The sequence below is a fragment of the Dermacentor albipictus genome, unplaced genomic scaffold, assembly GCF_038994185.2.
Source record: "Dermacentor albipictus isolate Rhodes 1998 colony unplaced genomic scaffold, USDA_Dalb.pri_finalv2 scaffold_19, whole genome shotgun sequence".
Lineage (NCBI taxonomy): Eukaryota > Metazoa > Arthropoda > Arachnida > Ixodida > Ixodidae > Dermacentor > Dermacentor albipictus.
This window is the reverse complement of record NW_027225573.1, coordinates 5,128,104-5,151,376: the sequence shown is the minus strand read 5'-3', so window position 1 is coordinate 5,151,376 and position 23,273 is coordinate 5,128,104. Positions and strand designations below refer to the sequence as shown.

General features: G+C 44.9%; 1 protein-coding gene across 7 annotated transcripts in view; it reads left to right on the top strand.

Moving 5' to 3' along the window:
• Positions 1 to 23,273, top strand: part of LOC135917094 (uncharacterized) — a 146,381-nt gene that overhangs the window by 78,701 nt on the left and 44,407 nt on the right. For all 7 annotated transcript variants that reach the window (XR_010569177.2, XM_065450586.2, XM_070529237.1 and 4 more), the window contains 4 exons: positions 5,672 to 5,801; positions 9,575 to 9,691; positions 11,890 to 12,006; positions 17,928 to 18,114. Coding sequence is in view for 6 of the 7 variants with exons in the window: in XM_065450586.2 (XP_065306658.1) it covers positions 5,672 to 5,801; positions 9,575 to 9,691; positions 11,890 to 12,006; positions 17,928 to 18,114 (551 nt within the window). In the remaining variant the exon portion in view is untranslated. The remainder of the gene's footprint in view (positions 1 to 5,671; positions 5,802 to 9,574; positions 9,692 to 11,889; positions 12,007 to 17,927; positions 18,115 to 23,273) is intronic.

The following is a 23,273-nucleotide window of genomic DNA, read 5'->3' as shown; positions in this document are numbered from 1 at the left end:
TGGAATGCAAAAATGCTAATGTATTTAGATTTAGTCGCATGTTGGAGATAAAAACCTCAGGTCGTCGAGAATAATCCACAACCCTCCACTAAGGTGTCCCTCATAACCCACTGTCCAGCTTTGGGATGTTAAATACAATAATTTCTCAAAAATATTCACCGATGTAAACTTCTACTTCAGCTTACCTTTTAAAATGAGTTTCGGGTTACTCCAAGAATTAACTTCTTACCAATGAATTCAGTGCATTGTCTACAAAAAGAACATGTTCAATTAGGAGAGTAATTGCTTGTTTGTGAAGGCTACCTTTTTCTTCAGTTGTACTTATTTTCACCTTTGTTCCTATTCTAAGTCAGCAACTGCTTATGTTATCTTTTAAAGGGACACTAAGGGCGAATAGTAAGTCAAGCTGAAGCGTTAGATTAATGCTCGAGGAAGCTGAAGGCATCAGTATTATCGCAAACACAGTTTTATTAATAGAGAAATTGAGGCAAATGTAGGATTAGGATGTGTTTTGCGACTCACCCGTGACATTCAAGTACTAGCCCGATGACGAAGGCACTCCTCATTTTATTTCTGTCACCAGTACTCAACCTCTCCTAAGGGATAATGGCATTGCATTATAAGACGGATGAAAATGCTACTTGACCAGTTGTATTCGATGTTTAGAAAAATGAACTCATTGACGTTCCTCTTGACAGCGATGTGCGGTCGAAAGGTTTCATTTTCGATGGACTACGCGCTGCCCGTGGCTTCGCGTTTCAGTAGTATTGTTATGCGTGGTGCTGCGCTGGTTTTGTCAGCTTACGAAATTTCCACAAACTGCAAGTAGCAGAGAACTCAACTTCCATGTGATGTAGCGGGATGCCCGAACGGTCTACACCACTTGACCGCTGCAGAGGCGAATGCAACTCTGTTTTGGCTCAATTTCTCCATGACCGCACAGTTGTTTTGCACAAAATACCCTAGCACTGCCTTTCAGGTGCCATTTTACTCGCAGATGGCTGTAAAAGGCAGGGATCAGGTATGCAATGTCATCACTCCGCCGCTCGGAAGCTGGCAATTTTATCATCATCATCATCATCATCATCAGCCTGTTTTATGTCCACTGCAGGACGAAGGCCTCTCCCTGTGATCTCCAATTATCCCTGTACTGCACCAACTGATTCCAACTAGCGCCCGCGAGTTTCCTAATTTAATCGCTCCACCTAATCTTCTGCCATCCTTGACTGCGTTTCGCTTCTCTTTGTACCCATTCCGTAACCCTAATAGTCCAGCAGTTATCTAACAGGCGCATTACATGGCCTGCCCAGCTCCATTTTTCGGTTTTGATGTCAATTACAATACCGTCTATACCCGTTTGCTCTCTGATCCAAACCGCTCTCTTTCTGTTTCTTTGCGTTATGCCTAGCAATTTTTGTTCCATAGCTCTTTGCGCACTCCTTAACTTGTACTCAAGCTTCTTTGTCAGTCTCCAAGTCTCTGCCCCATATGTCAGCATTGGTAAAATGCACTGATTGTACACCTTCCTTTTCAATGATAATGGCAAGCTTCCATTCAGGAGAACTTTTTGTTGGGCTAGTTGGTGCATGTTACTGAAGTACTAAAGCGCCAAACAGATGACACAAGACACAAGTGCTCGACACAAGCGCTCGTCCATGTCTCTTCTTGTGTCGTCTGTTTGGCGCTTTAGTACATCAATTCCATTGAGGAGCTGAGAATGTCTGCCATATGCGGTACAACCCATTTTTATTCTATGAATTTCCTTCTCATGATCAGGGTTCCCTGCGATTAATTGACCTAGGTAAACTTACTTCTTCATAGACTATAGAGGCTGACAGGCAATCTTGAACTCTTGTTCCCTAGCCCGGCTATTCTTCATTATCTTTGTCTTCTGCATATTAATATTCAACCCCACTCTCACACCTCTGTTAAGGTCCTCAACCATTTGTTGTAATTCCTCTGCATTGTTGCTGAATAAAACAATGTCATGGCAAACCGAAGGTTGCTGAGATATTCGCCTTCGATCCTTACTCCTAAAGCTTCCCAGTTTAATAGGTTGAACACTTCTTCCAAGCACGTAGTGAATAGCTTTGGACAGATTGTGTCTCCCTGTCTGAACCCTTTCTTTATAGGTATCGTCCTGCCTTTCTTGTGTAGAATTAAGGTAGCTGTGGAACCTCTGTAGATATTTTCCAAGGTATTTACATAAGCGGTCTTTACTCCTTGATTACCTAATGCCTCTATGACTGTTGGTATCTCTACTGAATCAAATGCCTTTTCGTAATCTATGAAAGCCATATAGAAAGGCTTATTGTACTCTGCATATTTCTTGATAACCTGATTAATGACCTGAATTTGATTCATTGTAGAGTATCCCTTCCTGAAGCCAGCCTGTTCCCTTGGTTGACTAAAGTCCAGTGTTGCCCTTATTCTATTGGAGATTATTTTCGTAAATATTTTATATAATACTTGGGAGTAAGCTAATGGGCCTGTAGTTTTTCAATTCTATGCGGGGGCCCTTCAGACATGATTTTCTCTTAAGTGAAGTCCTTTCTTGGCATGAAACAATCGTTGCGAGGTTTCTGGAATGGTATTTTAACAGTTCGCGTTAACTTAATAGTGTGAGGAATGGCCTGCTGAATTGCGGACCTGCAGGTTTTCTCAGCCAGCTGCAGCTGCGAGCGTTGCGATCTTCCCCGAAGAGAACCAGCGAGGACAGCGCTAACCGACCATGTGCCTCGTTTGGAGGATCGTTGACGACAGCAGGGCTGACCACGTTTGGCGCCCCATGCATTGTTGGTTAATTTGCCGGGTCGTCATGGTCTCTCTGCAGCAGGGGGAGCCTTCCTGGCAAAAGGGTGCTTTGCGGTACGGGGGCCCCAGGATTTGTCACAGTCTACTGACACGTGACGACTAGAGGAAAAAGGCAGCTCTGGAATTTAGAGGCGCCGGCTCGGGCGTCACCACCTGACTACGGGGACGCCAGACAATGGATACCACGGCGGCTGCACTGCAATGGTCGTCGGCCCTCGGAGAGAGCACCGAAACCTGTGCGACATGTGTGTGTGTAAAACCTCTACCCCCTTCTCTTAAAGGCGACCACGAGGACTTTCTACGATGATGTCGAACGGAGTGGTTATAAGCGGCTGTTGTCCGCTGCTAGGGTGTGCTTGTCGTCGTGCTCTGTGCTCGAAATGTACTCGTGAGCTATGTGCTCGTTTGCTGTATGCTTCGTCTTGCGGGCTCCATTTGGGAGTCACGCTAGACTGTGTAAATGTATCCCATGTTTAAAATGTACATACTGCAAATAAATCCTGCTCGCCTAGTTCTGTCGCCGCAAGTTCCTCCGATTGTCCTACAAGCCCGACTCCAAATCCTACAAATGGTGGCAGCGGCAAGATCGTCCGACAAATCCTACATCTGGTTGACAGCGGTGGGAACGACCTCCAAATCTAATAGCAGGGTGTCTACCAACCGGGAAAACCGAGAAAACCAGGAATTCTCAGGGATATTGAGTACTCGGGGTAAACTCGGGGAATTTGTGCCTCTGTCAAGGAAAATTAGCTGCAATGTTATTGAAAGGTTTGAAAGTCGCGGTAATGCTGGCTCGAGCAACAGGCAGGAATCATAATGAACCGTCTTTCACGCCCTGTCGTCGACTGGAGGAGTTGCCAGTGTACAGTCAACGACCGACTTTCCGGATGCCTGATAATTTGGATGGCTTTGCGGCACCACCACATTTCCCATTGAGTCAATGTATCAGAACGTCTGAAATTTCGGATGCAAGGACCCTTCGCCATCCGATTTTCTGGACGTTTTGCCGTGACCGCAGGTCCGAAACGGCGTTAAAGCCACCGCCGCTGCTGTTTTGATTACCTCGCTCTCGAACCGGTGCTCTCACACGCGGATCTGCTGGCAGCTGTTGCCACACTGCGGAAACGCTAGACCTAGCTGCTTCGACGTTCGCTGTTAAGCTTCTTGCCGTTGGGTGCCTGTGTTTTCATTGAAAGAATTCGCTGCTGTCAGCAATGGCACTGACTCCGCCTTTGTGGTCCTCGCAGTTGGCTTCGAAGTTCGGAAAGCATGGCGCGTTGCTTACTGCCGGTTCCTGGAAGTCAGCTCCACCTCCTTACAGTAATGTTACACTGTGAAGCATAACAAGTGTGGGAAGGGGCAACTGTCGCTGGACACAGTATGTATGTATTCCTTAATTATATACGCATGCACCCGGTATTTCCTGTTGGAGTACGAGCACCGATATGCCTAATACGTGTACTGACAGGCCCTCGGAGCATTTTCGAATGTGCCTGTGGCGGTTTGAGCCCTTAAGGGCAGTAAGTGACAGGCATTTTTTTCCAACTGGCCGATTTTTCATACGTTTTCGCTGCCCCTAAGGAGTTTGACAAATCGGACGTGGACGGTGCAACTGATCAAAAAGATGCTTCAAATGGTCCGTGGGGTGAACGATGACGGAAGAAGGACAAGAACAGAAGGGACCTATGCATTGAGGAATGAACGGGAAAGGAAGCGTGCTGCCACCATTTTGAAGGAGCTTCAGCTCAAAAAACAGTGTTGGCGCATGCCGAGATGCAGGTGTCTCCCCTCATCCAAACCAAAATAAACTCTTTAAAGCAGTGAAACACAACACTGAGGCGTCATGCGCGGGCTGAGAGTATGTCAGGACAGTTGAGGTTGACTCACGAGCTGCTGAAAGAGAATCTCAATTGTGACAAAGTTCGGGCCTCATACCACTGAGCTTGCTATCATTTGATAGAAATAGCTCATATTCAAAAATATTTGCTTCTGTATGCATCTCCTTTTTATTCTTATATGAAAATGTCCGACTCGTTTGCAATTTTTTTTTTTTGAAGACATTTTATTTGTTGTGCATTTTACTAAACCCTCCTTTCTGCTCTCTTTTTGAATATCATAAACACTATTCCTCAATATTCAAATTGGATTAAGCCCCCTTTTTTTTTCATATGCTTACTAGACAGTGACAGCATCGGGCGATATGATTTCAGCCTGTCTTGACATAAAACATAGTTCTGCATAACTCACGTAATTTTGCAAGGGCACTCAGGGAAAGCCTGGAAAATTCAGGGAATTTAGAAATGTCAACTTGGTAGACACCCTGAATACTTGCCTTTAGTGTCCCTTTAAAAGAAAATTAAGTAAAAGGCTTACATATGCAAGCTCTATCATTTGTCTTGCGAGACTGAGAGGGATAGAAATCTGGGCTACTGTTGGTGAGCTGCGATTAGGACTGTAAGCTGGATGATAACTGCATGAATTCATGACAAGAAATGAGTGTGATGGACTCACTACAAGCAGAAGTGACAATGCATTGCTTATATAATTGTTTCTGTTCATTGAGCATGTTGTGCTGTTATTTCCTAGCTGCGTTCTAGCTTCTATTTGACAGCCTATTGCTCTATCATTTGTAATCTTGGAGCAGGGATTAGCTTGCAAGCATGTGACAGACACTGCTAAAAACAAGTTGTGAGAGTTTTTGACGGAATTATAAGATGCAGGTGCAGCTGCATGCAAATTAGAAAGGATAAGATTGCATGCTGCTATCATGGTGAATATATACCTTCATGGTTTTCTTGATATTATGTGGCTTTAATTTCACTGCGTACCTAAGCACATCCACCCGTGTTCTTTCCAGGGGTCACATCAACTTCAGGAACTCTAAACTGACTCGCATTCTTAGGAACTCGCTGGGTGGCAATGCACATACTGCCATTGTGTGCACAGTCAACCCATGCTGCTTGGAGCAGACACTTCGCACTCTCGAGGTGATTATGTAGCAATAATTATGTCGTTTTGTCACTGTCATCAATGAGGTAGTAAAGCTATCTTTTGTTGTAAGAGCAGTATGAAAAGGCACATATGAACATCCCATGTGCACCTGTGTCTCTGTGACGCATAGTGTTCTTGGCAGGAAAATAGAATCTTCTTGCTAGAAATTAACCACGAGTAATCATTGATGATTACTATGACTGCAACCGAATTCCACCCTAAAACAGTGTTTCCCAAGTTTTGCAGTATGTGACCCCTTTTAGCAGTGCAGTAGAATCTTGTTAACTCGAGCTCGAAGGCAACTGGAAATTTATTAGAGTAAAACTGAGTTCGAACAAAGGAGAGACTCTTTAAATATAGCACCTGATCAATAGTAGTGTGGTACTGTCTGCAAAACCAAAACAGTCACTGGGCTCGCATTGAAGAAGTCTAATCTTTCCTACATCGGCATGTGATATGTGCTGGAAGAAGCCTAGGTTCCCTATAAAGTCCAAATTCAATGAGATCATGCCTTGACTGCCGCTCGACTGCCGCTTGACTGGTGCGAGGGAAAGCATCCAAGGGTGAGTTGAGAAGGGTGGTGGCTTAATGCGGGCTGTACTCTTGCGAGCCCAGTGTTGGAGAAGATGTGATCGAACACTGGCTAGGGGCTCCTTACTGATACTTTTAAGCCGGATTGGAAAGGAGGATGTGTGCTGCTCTGTTTGCTCCCGTTCAGTCTTGGCTTCGCACGTATCTTTCCTTGTTGCTTTACGGTACCTGGCGATGCATGAAACCCTCGCCTTTGGCTCGGTTTTGTCCAAAATGCAGTGTGTGGGAGTGAGAGATCCTGTTAGAAATAATCGTTGCATGGTTTTTGGAGTTTGAACTTGCGGGACTTTTTCTATATTTATATACATAGGACTTTGCAGGGACCAGCGGAGCAGTTCGAATTATCCGGAAATTGGAATAGAGATTTCGAAATATCGGGATTGCATTGTAGTGAACCTCCTGAGACCCTCCCTCCTTCTACCCCTCCCCAACTTTAGTAGGTTTCTGAAAATTTACATTCTTTAATGATGCCAGATATCATATTTACTTGAATCTAATGCGCACTTTATTTTCCAAAAGAACGGGTCCAAAAATTGTGTGCGTGTTAGAATCGAGTACGACCCTAAATCTGCATTGCCATATTGCCATTGGCATTTCAAAATGGTCGCCTCCAGCGCGCTTCGAGCCTATTGTATGTGTTGCACCATCGGTCTTCCCATTTTCTGCATTTGTGCTATCAGCATGGAAGTGCCGACTGCAAAGACATGCCGACTTCATCACTATGCCGTAATTAAAAGGAAGGTGATCAAGTGTGTGAAGATGGACGGAAATCTGGCTGCATAACGGACATTCGGAGTTCCCAAAACTTGCGAGCGGGACTTGCGCAAACAGGAGATGCATTCTACTACGGCGGCTACTACTATGGCAGCTGCACAAAGATAATTCGCTCCATGATTCGCTCGCTCCTGCTACCGCTGATAAAGAGTTTCTGCAGTCATTGGGCGAGATGTGTTTATGTTTGCTTGTGTGCACGAGACACCATGCTTGCTAATTTATTTGTTAAGTGAATGTTTAAAAGCTTATACGGCCTGTAAAAAAACTATCCTTACTTTTCGTATAGCTGTCTACTAATTTGCCATCCCAATCAATGCTTCGCCTTTCGGGTGAAACTGCGACTTTTTTTATATATTGCAACTTTAGTATATTGGAAGCAAATCTTTGTTTCTCCAAATTAGAGAAAGTTGTATTTCTGTATGAAAGAAGGAGGTGCACGGTACTATAAAGGACTTTTCTTATTTTAGGTCACAGAAAATGGGTGCACATTGCAATCGGGGGCGGTCTTCTTCTACTTCTTTTTTTTTTTCAGCAGTGGAAAACGGGTGTGCATTAGAATCGAGGGCGCATTAGAATCGAGTAAATGCGATACATTTACAATTTCATTTCTTTAAAACACATTAACTATGGCACGGAAAGCTACCAAACATGTGTTACTTTTTAACAGGGTTGATTTAATCACGGCTTTTAATGAGAAGAATGTATTTGCTTTCTTGATACAACCATTTTGCTGAACCCCAACTCTACAGTTTCTGTTAGAAAACTGAATGCAGTTGGCCGGCCTGGTTCGATGAAGTTTTCTTTCTGACTGAAGGTTCAGATCACCATTTGGTGTTGCCATTCTGCCCCCATCTTGCGACCAAAACTAATATTAATCTGCATAATAAACTTCATTTTAGTAGTGATATATTGGCTTATGAATTACTCGTAAAGGAAATGGCACTGAAAGAGCATGCGCACCGAAGCTGAAAATTCATCTCTGTTCCGGCAGGCAGAACGTGTACATACCTAGTTGGACCATCCATGAGCGCCAGAAAAAGGCTTATGACCCATTTGGGGGTCATGACCCTCTCTTTGAGAAACATTTTCCTTATAGGGTGTGCAATACAGATACATATTTAAGTAGCCAGTGCCTGCAGGACATGCTGTTGCACGCACACACGTACACAGAACACCTTTTATGTACATTCATTTATTACCCGCTGGGTGGAAGGTGCTCTATGGCCACATATTTTTAGCACGTTTTTATTTGCTTGCTTCCTCTGATTGATCATTTTGTTTCTTGCTTTGTTGTTTATACCACCAGTGGTTGTTTTTTAGTGCTTTTCAGTAAACACCATAACACTCAGTGGGCCTCTAAACCGCCATGAGCTTGAAAATCCTACTTTGTATTTATTGTTGATAATTCCAAATTGCAAAGGCTGATATCCCTGTATATATATTTTTTATATTTTTAAATATTTTTTTATTCTGTATTTTTCTATTCTAGCCTTGTTTATTACCATTGATGTAACCACTCCTGCTTGGGCCCGAATAAGGCCTGAAGTATTTGTAAATAAATAAATAAATAATTTGTTATATAGGGGCAGCTGCTTGCCAGTCAACAATGAAAATACACTCGAAAATTTTGAAACAATGTTGTAATATTAAAGTTGTATGCATTTAATGAGCAAATACGGGGCCTCCACTGTTTCTTTCTTACCTTCACTACCCTCCCCCACAGGTGCTCTGTGCCAGTCAATAATGACAATACACCTGAAAATTTTGAAATGTTGCTGTAATAGCAAAGTTGCATGCATTTAATTAGTGAATATGGGGCCTCCGTTTCTTCCTCACCTTCGCTACCCCCCCCCCCCCCCATTCCACCCCTCACCCCACAGGCACTCTCTTCTTTTGCTGCATGCTCTCACCAACCTCGCACAGTGCAGCGAAAGCTACAGGTTGCATAAGCACCATAGAAGGAAAGCTCCTCCATTGCCCACCCTTTATTGGCCCTCGGCATGACACCAACTGAATAGAAGCTTCATGAAAGGATCAGTAGCACACAACAAGTGAGCCAGCTCGACTCCAGTAGGTTAGAGATGCTCAATGTGCGTAAAGAACTGCCGAGATACCGCCAGAGTGGGGCACTTGATTCCACAATAACTTGTACGGTTCATACGCCCCATTGTGATCCACTACTTGATCAGTAAGGCATTCTCTGATTGATGTGGAGTGGAGATTGAGTCGCCTTCTAACTTTTTCGCTGTGCTGGTTGCCAATGACTAGTTTGAATACTCTATATATTTTTTGCCATGTCATGTAGTGATGCATGGTATGCCGTGTGTGCTGCCTTTAGGTTTTCTTCACTGACACACTAGTGCCTGCAGGTTATTTTTAGCCGTGGGTGTTTTGCATTCTGCAGTTTGCAAGCTCTGCAAAGAAGATTCAGAACATCCCCAAGGTGAATGAGATTGTGACCAATGATTCTCAGATCCGCCGCTATCACATGCAAATTGAAGAGCTCAAGGGTAAAGTGAGGGTATGTTATCACTTTTTCTCTTGCATTGTTCTGTTCAGGAAGTTTTAGACTTACTAGAGTGTAGTATGGTGCCTCAAACCACAGCATTGCATGGGGACTTGAATTAACCAAATGCCCAAGCCTGTCCTGACCTGCATTCTCAGCTTAATTTATTAAGGAGTTAAGGTATCCAACCAAAAGGCATTTATTAAACCCGCAACTGGGCCATTTTTATCATCCCAAGTGATAAATATTTCCCTCCTCTTCCCCTATGAGGATCAAGAACTTCCTAAAAAAGCTGCACCCACCACCATTCGTCATTTAACCCCTGCAGAAGGAACAGAGTTGGTCCTTAAAATAAGGTTTAATGAATGCCACCTTTTGCTTAGTGTCATTACTAACTCTTTAAATAGCCCATCCAGACTGGCGATTCTGTTAAAATGTCTAGCTTCCCAGCTGAAAGGATTTCTTATTGTGATCATAAACTTGTTAAAGCATCAGTTGACAGCCCTCTTTTCTAGTGTACAGTGCTGCTTTGACATGTAGGTGAAGGAAGTAACAAAGCTAAATCATAGGTGGTGTGCATGTGTTGGATAGCTTGTGCAGATTCTTATGTTAAAAAAAAAAATTTTAGTAGAACCTCATTGATATGATCCCGTTACGTACGATTTCGCAATGCCAACGTCCATGGTTGAAAACACAAAAAATCACCCAGTACAATTACACATCTTTTTTTACCAGTTCATGCACTCCCGGAAAACGCTATCTTTCCACACCAACGTTCAGTACATTGTCAAATTGTGATTATATGATACGTTTTCCGGCTGCTAGATCCCACGTAATTAAGAAGAGGTGCGATGTGTGTGCGATAGAGAACAATACCAGCCCGCAGCAGCAGCTTCCCCGCAATACTCACCGCCCGCCTCGCATAAAAATGCCGGCACGCACTCAGTTTCCTATTCCGGTACCAGGAAATCTCCTCGCAGGATGTCACACGCTGCATTCAGAGCCATCGCCACCAACCTTATTCGATAAGTATCTTCGCCTATCTGTTTCACAGAGGGACACAGTGCCATTGCATCTATGCTGCACACTTTTAATAGGCTGCAGGTGGCACAAAGTGAATGTCGCGTTTTGCTCTGGCAGCATTGTAGGCATTGTATTCTGGTGCCGCCTACCAGATCGATTTTGTTTCGTCTTCCCGTTGCTGTAGGAAAACGACGTGTGTCTTGGGTCGCTTGGCCATTGCCAGCTCGACGCAGGTCGGTGCCTTTTGCTGCTACATATCGCGCGTAGCGGCCATGTCAAAACTTCCCACCAAAATGCCCCGCTCGAAGAAGCTGCTGACCAAGGCCAAGATCGAGCATTGCAAACGTAAAGCTCACCAAAGCCACAAAAACGACAAAGCATGTCTTTAGCTGCTCAGGCCCCACCAGCTCGGCATGCATCTGCAACTCGTGCTTTGATTCATGCGGCAGTTCACATAACCGAGGTGTAAACTACAGTTGAGTCTGTCACATTTTTTAATCACTTTGGTTTGTACGTTTTCCCAGTCTGTAAGTTTTCTCTGGAGTTCTTACGAAACATGAGCGAGGTTCTACTGTATAACACCATTGTGTACCTCTTCAGTGTGTGCAGTGTGAGCCTAGCCCCACGCTGAGCTAGCAGTATTGTCTGCTGGCTCAATTGGTTGGCAGGGCATGGGCTGGGCCTGGGCCCTACTCAAGTGCAAATTGGCCAGTACGGTTTACTACAAAAGTTTACCAGACAAAGGCTCCATGACAAACTAATTTCTGCTCTGGCATGGCACTTATAATTAAAGGGAGATCACTGTGTAGTTTGCAGAACCTACTTCGGGTCAAACCATCTCATTTGAGCCTGTGCCCACGCTTTTAGGAAATTCAGCTTTTTTGCAAATCCTAAGTGCCGTTAATTTGGGTGCACGTTAAAGAACCCCAGATGGCCAAATTAATCTGGAGTCTCCTACTACGGCATGCCTCATGATGGGGGGTGTTTTTGGAAGTAAAACCCCAGAATTTATTATTTTAAGCTTCGTCATGCTGGGCAGACATTTTCTCTAGTGACTTTTGTGGTTGCCCTTTGCTCTTGTACGACAGATTCAAGTGATGCCAGAGCAGTGCCTGAATACTCCAGGCTGTTCTCTGCAAAATTTATTCCTTGTATATGGAAAACACTGCTTTACTTAAAAATGCATGCAGGACTTGGAAGGAAGTACGCTGACTAAGACTCTGCAGGAGAAAAACAGCCAGATTGACGAGCTCAAGAACCAGGTTCGGTCGTTGGAGAAGAAGCTGCTTGTCTCCACCCTCCCACAGGCAAGCTCCTTCACATTTTGCCGTTTCTTGTTTTGCCTTGTTCTGTTACCATTGTGCAAGGACATTGTGAAAGTATATTGTATGTTTCTTTTTATTTTTTTAATGTGAAGCTTTCTTTCCCTACCATCCATGGTTTCACCTAGGTTGGTTGGTCGGTCAAACATCGGTCAATCAGCTAGTCGCTGGTCGGGTTCATGATGAGTAGATTCCACCTTGCTCTTAAAGAAAGAAAAGTGTATCTGCTGGTGAGATTCAAACCTCGGTCGCCCAGCACAGCAACCCGGTGCCCTGATCATTAGGCCACAATCACTTTTTTTATCATTATTACATTAGAGCAGAATCTTAAGCAAAATTAAAAAAAAAACACAAAGCACTACGGAAATTTAAGGTGACTGAAAACACATTAGAAAGACAGGCAAGCACGTGCAAGCTTCCAATGAAGGCATCTAGTCTGGCGCTGTTTCTTGTGCAGCGTACACACTACAAATGTAGGCAACAGATTCCTGAAAGAATGACCGAGTGCTTCACAGTGGTTCAGTGTGCCTGTCACACATTCTACTGCGCTAAAGGCTATGTAGGCCAAGTACCATAAATATATCATATGGTGGGTCACAGGGATCTTTAAAAGGTACGAAATGAATTGTGTACGGTGTGACATCTAAAAGAAAGCGCACGGCTATAGATTTAAAAATTAAGTGCTTCTAACCAATGAGGTGATCGTCGCGAGCATGCTTGCATCGGACAGCGACGGCAGCGATGATGCGGTAGGGCAGGCTGCCTCAACGTTGTCCTCACAGGAGGCCCGACAGATGATTCAGTCGCTCTTTGGCTTCGTTTTCGCAAGGAATCTTCCGTTGCACTACGTGGCGCACCTAGATGCCTTGGAGAGGGATGTCGGCAAGCTTTGCGTAAGGCATGCATGGCTGACGGACATAGGGTTTTCTCGTGCAAGTCGGTGAGAAGTATGTGACGAGGTGCTTGCGGCGATCTCGCCTCAGCGTTTCTTCTGAATTTCTCAAGCTGACAAGCTGCTGCGACAACCTTCTCACATTTTTTAAAGGCTCCTTTTGGGGCCACCAAAGCGATGCCTCAGCGGTGCTTGCATATTGCTTGCCACCCGTGACCCCTCTTTGCAGTTGTCATAGCACTGCGATTCTTTATCGCCGATAGCCGCGGCTTGTTACACGCAATCGGAGTGCCCAGAAAGCAGTTAAACGAGTGGACACAATCAGCAGCCAGATGGAGGAAACTGGTGGGGAGGGGCACTGGCCTCCCTGCCATTATAGTTTTCTCGCATCAGCTCTGCCATCCTCTGTTTGATTTTTTCATGAAACCTGGTTATAACAATTATCGGTTATAACAATGGAATTTTCGTGGCACTTGAATATTGTTATAAGTGGGTTCGACTGTACCTACAGGACATACATAAGTCGAGCTACTAGGAAAACTTTGCAAGCTTTAGTTCGGCTAAAGATGGATAACTGCCGTCCCTGCCAGTTGTAAACCTTACATTGTACTTGCGCAACTTCCGCTGACCAGTGTGGAATACTATTGTGATATTGAGAGAGACGTACACCTATGTACTTATTCTTGCCTCCACTGAGTACTGGCGAAGTAGGTTAGCATCGTATGTCATAGACTGAACCAAAACCCTGAACTCTTAAAGTTTACTGCTGCACCAGAAGCTGAGCAAAACTGTTGCTTTATGGCAAGGGCATTCTCTACACTTTTCTTGTCAGGACAAAAGAAGGCTATGTCATCTGCATAGGCAAGTACGCGGATCTCATTGGATAACAATTTGTACCTGTGAAAAGCATGACCCTTCAGAATTCGTGCACAGTGCGGTTCTAAGTACAAAGCGAATAATGGAGGGGACGAGGGACAACCTTGCCTTGCCGATGCCCTCAGGTAAATAGATTCGGATAGACAACCATCAACCATTAGCCTTGTTGCGCCATTAGCATAACGGATAGTGATGCCTTTAAAAAGAAGAGACCCAATGTTTATGTGCTCTAACACACTGAACAAAAAGTAGTGATTAACTTTACCAAATGCTTTTGCCAAATCAACCTGAACGATTGCGACCTGACCTCCACTTTCTGCTACACGCTCTAGCAAAGACCGTGCAACGTGGATATTTGTCTCGATTGATCTTCCTCTAATGTCACATGTTGAAGGCAGCTGGCTAATATCTTTGCAAATATATTGCAATCCATGTTGCAAAGTGATCTGGGGAATATCTCTTGACTTTATGCAATTTAATTGCGTCACTGCTTTTGGGGATAAGTACTGTGTGCCCTTCAATTAAAATTAAATTATGGGGTTTTACGTACCAAAACCGCTATCTGATTTCGAGGCACGTCGTAGTGGGGGACTCCGAAAATCTACGCCATCTGGGGTTCTTTAATGTGCACCTAAATGTAAGTACACGGGTGTTCTCGCATTTCGCCCCCATCGAAATGCAGCCGCCACGGCCGGGACTGAATCCCGCGACCTCGTGCTTAGCAGCCAAACACCATAGCCACTAAGCGATGGTGCAACCCTTGGTAGAGTGTGGCGAGTAGGTATTCAATCTGGTAAGCTTCTTCATATACTTTAAGCTAATAAGCTCCATAATAATAAACATAATAATAATAATAATAATAATAATAATAATAATAATAATAATAATAATAATAATAACCTAATAAGCTCTATATTAGGCCACAAACACTTACTTCTCTCATGCCAACGTCAACTAGCTCTCTCAGATGGTCGCCATGTGCTGACCATGATCATGATTTCCATAATATGGCACATACATACAACATGGGATTGGCGAAGAAGTGGGCGCTACATATCGTGCCAATGACAACTAGCTATTTGAGATGATCGCCGTGTGTCCATGATTATGATGTCCATACTATGGCACATACCTACAACAGGGGATCATCCGAGAATCATGTCCACATGTTCATTATGATGATGATGATGATGATGTCGATGTAATCTGCACAATGGCACATACCCGCAACAGGCATCGTTGGCCAAGGAGCAAGTGGTATATATAAAATAAGGAGAAATGGAGAAATATAAACCTATGTGAGACTTGTCACATTGTGTAGCACGGATGCATGAGAGTACTTGCCCACGTCATTTTCCTTTTCGCCAAAGACACAGAAATGAAAGGGAAAATTTATAGCATTTCATCAATTGCTTCACAAAAGCTTCGCTTCACATAGATTCCAATTCTGTATCTGCATTGGATCTGCATAATTTTTTTTTTTATTATATCACAAAGTAGGAGCGACTGATGTCAAGCTCTACAGTCAAATCTCGTTACTACGAACTGCACATTAACAAATTTCTCAAATGTACGAATATTTTAAAAATCCCCGCCAGATTGCCTATATCTTCAATGTAAAAATATTTCAGAGCTATGAATTTCAATACAACGCATATTTCAGAACAATGCAGGTAGTTCATTTTCCGCTACGAGGAAACGGCTGCGACTGGGAATCTTTCAAAATGTGGACCAAGCTGTTCCCATGTCGTTCAAAGATGCCAGATTGTAAAACGTTCCCGTGTCTGGCCCAATGCTCCAAGAAAAACCCCTCTAATTTGCCGATGCACTTGAAATAATTGAGTTCGACGCCAGTGCGGGTTGGCTTTTTCGTTTCCACAAAAAGAATGAAATAACTTGGCAGGTAGTCTCGGGTGAGAAAGGGGCTGCTGACAGAGAAGGTGCAAATTCCTAGCACACTGATAGTTTTCTGGAGGTGGCTGAATCGTACTCTGAAGACGATATATGCAATGCAGATAAGGCCACACGTTTTTATCAGCTCCTGCCAGACTGGACGATGCACTTCAAAGGGCAGCAGTGCAGAGGGGGGAAGAAGTCGCATCTTCGCATGACAGTCCTGCTCTGCTGCAATGCAAGAGGCACGAAGAAAATTAAATCATCCAATTATTTAGCAGGCTTATACCGAATTATGCTCTATATCGAACTGACAGGCGTTTTTTCTGAGTTCGATATAGCCGGGTTCGACTGTATTGACACGTGTACTTGTCTTTATCGGGCGACAAGTTTTGCCGCCGAACAAATGTTATCGCACAGCGCGGGACGCGCCTGCATGTATCCGAAGTTTCTGGAAAGTTATCGATGCTTCTATCCGCTGTCTGTTGTCGCCGAACGTTGTGTTATCTGATTTCATCGCTTGACACGAATGGTGTAGAACATTTTAGAAGGCATGCGGGTCCCAACGTTTAATCTGGAACATTTGATGGTTGCTGTATAAAAGCCGACGCGCTTGACCCACTGATCAGATTTTCGACGATCGCCGAGCGTGTTCGCCGCTATCGTTGTGCTATAAGTGTAGCCTGTTTTGTGGGCACAGGTTCGCCCCAATAAAAGTTAGTTTTGTCGTTCACAGTATTGCTACTGTGTTATTCAACGTCACCACCACGTGACAGTATCGAGATTTGACTGTACGAGAGATGGCGTGATTGTTGTGCAGCTACCGCCACCTAACAATGGGGTTACTTGGGTGCAAAAGGGTGGCTATCCCTCTTTGGCTCGGGGGTCCGCAAGCGGTGTGAACGTTCTGCCTGTGCGCCGATCCATGCTTCCTGGAGACTGTCTCGCAAGGTCTCGTTCGAAAGCGGCACCGTTCACATGACCGCACATGCAAACAATCGGCCGTTGTATGTAGCATGGGGCAAAGATATTTGCTCGCTATTCGGTCGTGGTGAGTCAGACTTCCTCGGTTTGTTGCATGCCCATTGGCATGTTTTGTGGATAGCAACTTGGCATTGGGTGCGGCATTCGTGTATGAAAGGCTTAATAAATGCCCTTGTGATTGTTTGCACGACTCTGATGTCGTTCCTTTGTCCCAAGAGCACGAATCAGACCCCCACAAATGACAGGCAGCACAATTATGATGGCATGGCGAAAATGAGATGATGATTCTTAATGATAACGATGTTATGATGACAGTGTATGATAGTATGATAACAGTGTAGTAAAGCTGGTATGATAACAGTGTAACGACTGACGACATCACGTCGACGGTATGATGAGTGCATGGCGACGACTGTATGACGATGACAGCATGACAATGGTATGAGGACAGTGGGATGACGACGATTGCATGACGAGAGGCAGGTGACAGAGGTTGGGCTATGACAGCTGCACGACCATGACCACGACGATGCATGATAGGCACTGTCCGATGACGACGCAATGACAACGGTGGCATGACCATAGCGGCCTAATCACGATTGAATGACCATAGCCTATTATGACAGAATGATGAAAGAGTGACATCAATGGAACAAGAAAGGCGGTGTCACAATGACAGCATGATGACAATGGGATGACGTTACTGAAGCGATGATGATGGTAAAACTACAACATGACGACGATGGCATGGCAACAATGGTACGATGACGACTGTGTGACGATGGCGTGACGGGTACAACATGATGAGAGTCAGGTAACAAAGTTAGAATGGCGATGATAGGGCAACTGCGACGGCATCACAACGGTGCATGTTGCATGTTTAGTATCATTGCAAATTCATGGGCCGTCAGTGATGTTAGACATCTGGGCAGAGCAGCGCCAAAACTTTCCTGTGATAACACACTTGCTCTTCTTTTTTTTTTTCCTCATTGCCTTTTCTATTTCGCTCTGCATGTATAGATTTCGTATGCATTTTCCTTTCTTACTACTTGCTGCTGGACCAGTTGGTGCATACTTATGATGGTACAAAAGATATGAAACTATACATATAAAAAAAAAAGGCACAAGAGAATGTGGCTAACGAGAAGAAAAGGAGTGCTCTTTCCTTCTGTGTTGTATCTCCACATCGTCTTATTTTTTACACCATTCCTTTTTGATGTTTTGCGTGTGCTAAATGTATGGTGCCGTTTGCTCCTTTCAGTGCCGGAAGCAGCGTCGAGAGACATGGGCTGCTCCAAGGAGGATAGATAGCCCACCTGGAGCCCCGCAGCTCCCTCTGCCCTTTTTCAGAGCTTTGCCTGCTAGCAAAGCTGTGAAAAGTCCGGAGGTGTCTGTAGAGCGGGGTCGGCTATCAACTGTCATGGCAGAAAGTGATTCATCGTTTCACGGTAGAGCTCTTCCCACCACCGTCGCAAGCTCTTTTCATTTAGTTTTGTAGTTAAAATAATAATAATAATAATAATGAGAAACTTAGCCGTTTCAGACGCCACTTTATCCTGTGGATTGAAAACCTACTTTCGCCACATTTTTTACATCTTCAGAACCATAGAAAGTGTACAAAATAGAAAAGGTTAAGAACTTTCAGTTGTTTAGTGAGTTTTGTCAAGTTTACAGGACTCCGTGCGAGAACTCGCTGCGGGAACATCAAATATGAGGACATAACTATTTTGTGTTTTGAAAAGCTTGAAAAGCACTTATCCAGCCACTTAAAAATTATGCCGGGTGTTTGACATGCCTGAAGGGAACCTGCTACATACAACATACTAATACCGAGTAAAAACACCCAACCTTCTACTTTCGCACTTATTTTTCTAGAACATATTGTACATGTTATCTAAAATTGCAGCACAATTCTGATCATAAGTGTTTCAAGATGTATGCGACACATTTTAAGTATCATTGTACTTTTCCTTTTATTAAATGTATTTAAGGAGAGGAATCAGTATACTTTCAGCAGTGCTTTTGCTGTCGAGGCACAATCTTGGTGTACACAAGTGTGTACACAGCGCCTGAAAAGGTTAAATTGCTCTTTATGTATCAGCTGCCTAAGGGATACTCAAGGCCCACGTGTTTGTGGAATATGGAAATTTTGAAATGCTGCTGTATCTAATGGCACATCAGTTCTGTGGAAGCCTGCAAGGTGCAGGAAGGTCCTCAAAAAGAAAAACTGTCATCCACCTGACGGTAGCATGAACTACAGAGGAAACTCGTGAGGATTTCTCAGAAACAAGCCTTCAGAGTTGAAAAATTCGTCCTGCTATGGCAGAGTGACTACCCCAGAAATATGCTCACCCCGGGTTCATTCCTCAAACTGGGATGATTTTTCTTCAACTGTGAAGCTTTATTTCTAAGAAACTCGTATATTTTACTTTTGTAGTTTTGTGCTACAGTTGGGTGGATGACAATTGTCCTTTTCATGCTGCTACGTCTCGCATCACTCCCAGTATGGCCCTAGTATCTCTTCAAACATTATGCTTGTACATCTGGGGATGAAAACACCATACATAAATCATAAATGTAATTTTCGTCTATAAAATGCTAGCAGCCATGTTTCCTCGCGAGCAAAAGCTCATGGGTATGATTCCCAGCTGCACAATTCGCATTCCAAAAACAGAATGCAAGAGGGCACATACGACTTAGATTAGCGAGCCCTGAGTAGCGAAAATTATGTAGTTAATTGCTTGTCATTAAAGGCCAACTGCAACGAAATTTCACTTGGGCTCAATTGCCTATAAATGCTTAGTGTATACATTCTACGCTCTTTACAAGGAACCTGTGTACAACGGACTTCCGGATATAACGGACCATATTTCAACCTCAGTTTGTTCTACCTATTTTATTAATGCAACGAAGTCTGCTTTTAACGGACTGCGCTGCAACAGGCTATCAACTATAGCAGACAAAGTTGGCGGCAATTTTTTTTTTAATCGGGTGTATAAAACATACTTTTGCTGTGTAAACACTGTCTGACAACTGACTTGCAAGGGTCAGTTGACAATTGTGGCTCAATATCGCTAACGCGAGGGAGGAAGGTGGGGGCAGAAACGCGCCATCTTCTTTTGCGCGCTCAAGGCACGAGGGGGAGGCAAGAGAGAAGGGGCATTCTACTCCAGCAGTGGCTGCTTACAACGTGGCCGCCATACCTTGAAAGTGATCTGCGATGTGGACAAAATGCCCCCAGTGCCGGTAGCTTCGTATGCACTGTGCTTTCGGCATTTAGTTCATTCTGAAGCAAGAGACAACATGAAGGTCAATTGGCTCGCTGCTGGTGCTGCACTTATCTTGCTTAATTTGCTATCGCAATCGCTGCTTCGCCTTCCGGGCGAAACTGCAATTTTTTTATTTATTTATTGTTTACCTTGGACGTTCATCACTCACTCTTTGCAGTAAAGCTGTTAGACATCATGGCGAAAGTTTCAAAAGTAAGCCGCTTCAGATATTACGGACGTTTTTTGTCCGATTATCTTTCGGACATCTTTCCTGTCCCAACTTTTAGAGCACAGGCATGCACCATGACACAGCAGGCAAGTGCGACACGGGCCACTTAATGCGCAGAAAGCATGTAAACTGCATTTGATGAAGCAGCAAGAGCTACATTTCAACAGCACAAGCTACATTTCAACAGCACAGTCAAGTACCTATGCAAGATCTGCTTGACAAACACTTTCTTGGCATGACTAGAAGTACCATAAGCCACTATGATGCATGAAAGGCAAAGCCTTGAAAAAGACAAGTCCACTTGTCTTGGCTCCTGCTTTTACCTTGTTCTCATTTTGCTCATCATCATGAAAACCAAGGGTAAGTTGTATTCAGGGGCAATATTCTTGAGCGATCATTTCAGGTAGTGAATAATCTTCGAGACATTTTGCGTGTCAGACACATCAGAGTTGACGAACGAAAGCCTGTCTGACACAGTGCCAGAAACGCTGTCAATAGGAAGCGCGTGCTGAATTTGTCACGAAGGAGGAGGCGACACGGCTGCCATGGTGTAGACGCGCCGGAAAAGCCATGCAGGAATTTGGTGCCACAAGGCGAAATGAGCAAAACTTTGTCATGGCCGGAGTCGAGCTTGTCTGGCTGAGTTTACGCGCACCAAGCCTACAGCCGGGGTAGAGGGTAGACCGGGTAGATCCCTCTAGCCCCGGCCAAGCCAAGCCTCAGCTACTTATCATCCTTTAATACAGATGGTGGTACGTAGTTGTCTGATCAGTCGACAAGTCTGTCGTTTCCAGCATGCCAGGCTGCAGCCGGTGAAGTTGGATGCATCATGCCGGAGACGTTGAGATTGCTTTAATTATACCCTGTGCTTTAAATGTGACCCACAGCAGCACAGCGATCGGTTGCTGTCGCAGCGCAAATGCACAAGTATGCAGCGGGCAAGCGCTTTCTTGTTTGTCGAAGGTGCAAACTCAACATGCTTGCATCAGTGAACCCGAACTGTACAGGTCATATACTGCTAGTCAGCCTAGCTAGCACATGATGCAGCTTGTTCCAGTGACCCTGGCATGCCTAAGGACACATTCCATTCCCATGCCAGCCACACTAGGCTGTAGAGTGTCCATTTTTCTCCGACGTAGCATAACTGCGCCACGCGTGGATAGTCGGACTACAGTAAAACCTTGTTATAACAAAACAGGATATAACGAAGCAATTGTGATTCCCCTTGACGTTCCAATAGATGCCCATGTATTAAAAACCTCGTTTTAATGAAACTAAAATTTTCACCCAGTGGGTATAACGAACCTTTTTTTAGAGTGCAGCTCTTTGGCGGCTGTTCCCACATTTCATGGCGCCGTCGTGCCTCATCATAACCCGCTCCGTAGCCAGGGCCAGTGCACTGCTCCCGCTGCGCGCGCTCCTGGCACCATCTCTCGGGCAGAGCGCGAGTTTTGCTCTTTTTTCCTCCAATGCCACCCATGTGCAGCGGCAATCAGAGTGACTCGGTGGTGGCTGATCTGGCGGTGGTGGTGGCGGCTGGTGCGAAATGTTCCGTACCAGATGGATTGTCTGAGGCTCACAGGTGGTTTATATTATGATATAATCTGGCTGCCTATATAAGTAGTTTCTTCTCAGCCAGTTCTTTCTAAGGCATGAGCGAGGCAACTGGTGGAGGTCCGTCTGCCACTGCTGCTAAAGAAGCTGCCTGAGCAGAGGCCTAGCGCCGTCGCTGCCAGAATCCAGAGATGCGCTATGCCGAACCAGGCATTGGTGCGGTAGGTCTAGCATATACCCATCGATTTCTCTAACCACAAAGCTACCTTCATGACAATCAAGGACTGGGAGGGGAGCGTTTCTTGAAGAAGTGAAGAAAAATAAGTTGTAACAGTACATACATGTCTTGCTCGAATTATTTGCCTCAGTATATAGAAAAGCAGAAACAGCTGAAGACCTGTGCTCAAATTTCGCATTAGAAAGTAATGTAATCATCTGCAATTTTTTTTTTCCACAACGAGCACTTACTGACCATTTTGGTACCCGTCAGGTCACTGTCTTATAGCGCGCAACGTTCACGTTTCCCATGCGCATCTCATGGTCTCTCCTTTCCTGTGTAACTGGTGGACCCACCCGCTGTTCCGCTGCATGCGTGGGGCGGCGCCGACTGTGGTTTTGTTGTTGCTTGTCGTTGCCTCCGTGCGCGTCAACGATATCAGTGTTTCTATCGGTTCGTTCGTGCGAGTTCCCGCCGCCAGAAAGGAGATGGACGACGGCAAATGGAAGTGCAAAACAACATCAATTGAGCAGAAGTTGGCTTTGCTGAAAGCAGTCAAGTCTGGCGTGAAGAAAAAAAAAAAAAGTGGCAGAAGGTTTCGGCACAGCGTTGAGCACGCTGTTGACGATTTTGAGCAGCAAGAAGCTGTCACCAGGGCTGTCGCATGTGGCATAAAAGGTGACAGAAAAAAGCTGCTAGCCCCCACTTTCGAAGCTGTAGAGCAGGCAGTCTTCAAGTGGTTTTTGGACGCAAGAGCAAGCGGCACTCCTGTGAGTGGGGCACTGTTGCAGTGCAAAGTGAGGGACTTCGCGTGCATCATGGGGCACGACAATCTTGTGGCGAGCGTCGGCTGACTGCAGCGTTTCAAGGATCGCCATGACATCATCGGCAGGGCTGTCAGCAGGGAAGCACAGTCTGTCGACCGCGAAGCTGCGGAGGTGCAGGTGGAGACAAACGTTGGATGGCTGCTAGAAAAATACAGTGCCAAGGATTTGTTCAGCGTGGATGAAACAGCCTTGTTCTACCAAATGCTGCCGCAAAAAACCTTGGCCCTCAAAGGTGAACGCTCTGCCAGGGCAGTCTGCATAGCAGAGCAAGGTCCACGTAACCGTCTTGCTTTGTGCCAACATGGATGGGTCGGCAAATGTTCTGGCCCTTGTAGTCGGCAAAAGTGTGTCGCCACGATGCTTCACAGGCAAACGAAAGCTCCAAGTGAGTTATGTGTCCAACCATAAGGCTTGGATGACGAGAGAAATTTTCACATAATGGCTGCAGGAGTGGGACGAGCTGCTGGGCAAGCTGAACCGGAAGATATGCCTCGTACTGGACAACTGCGCG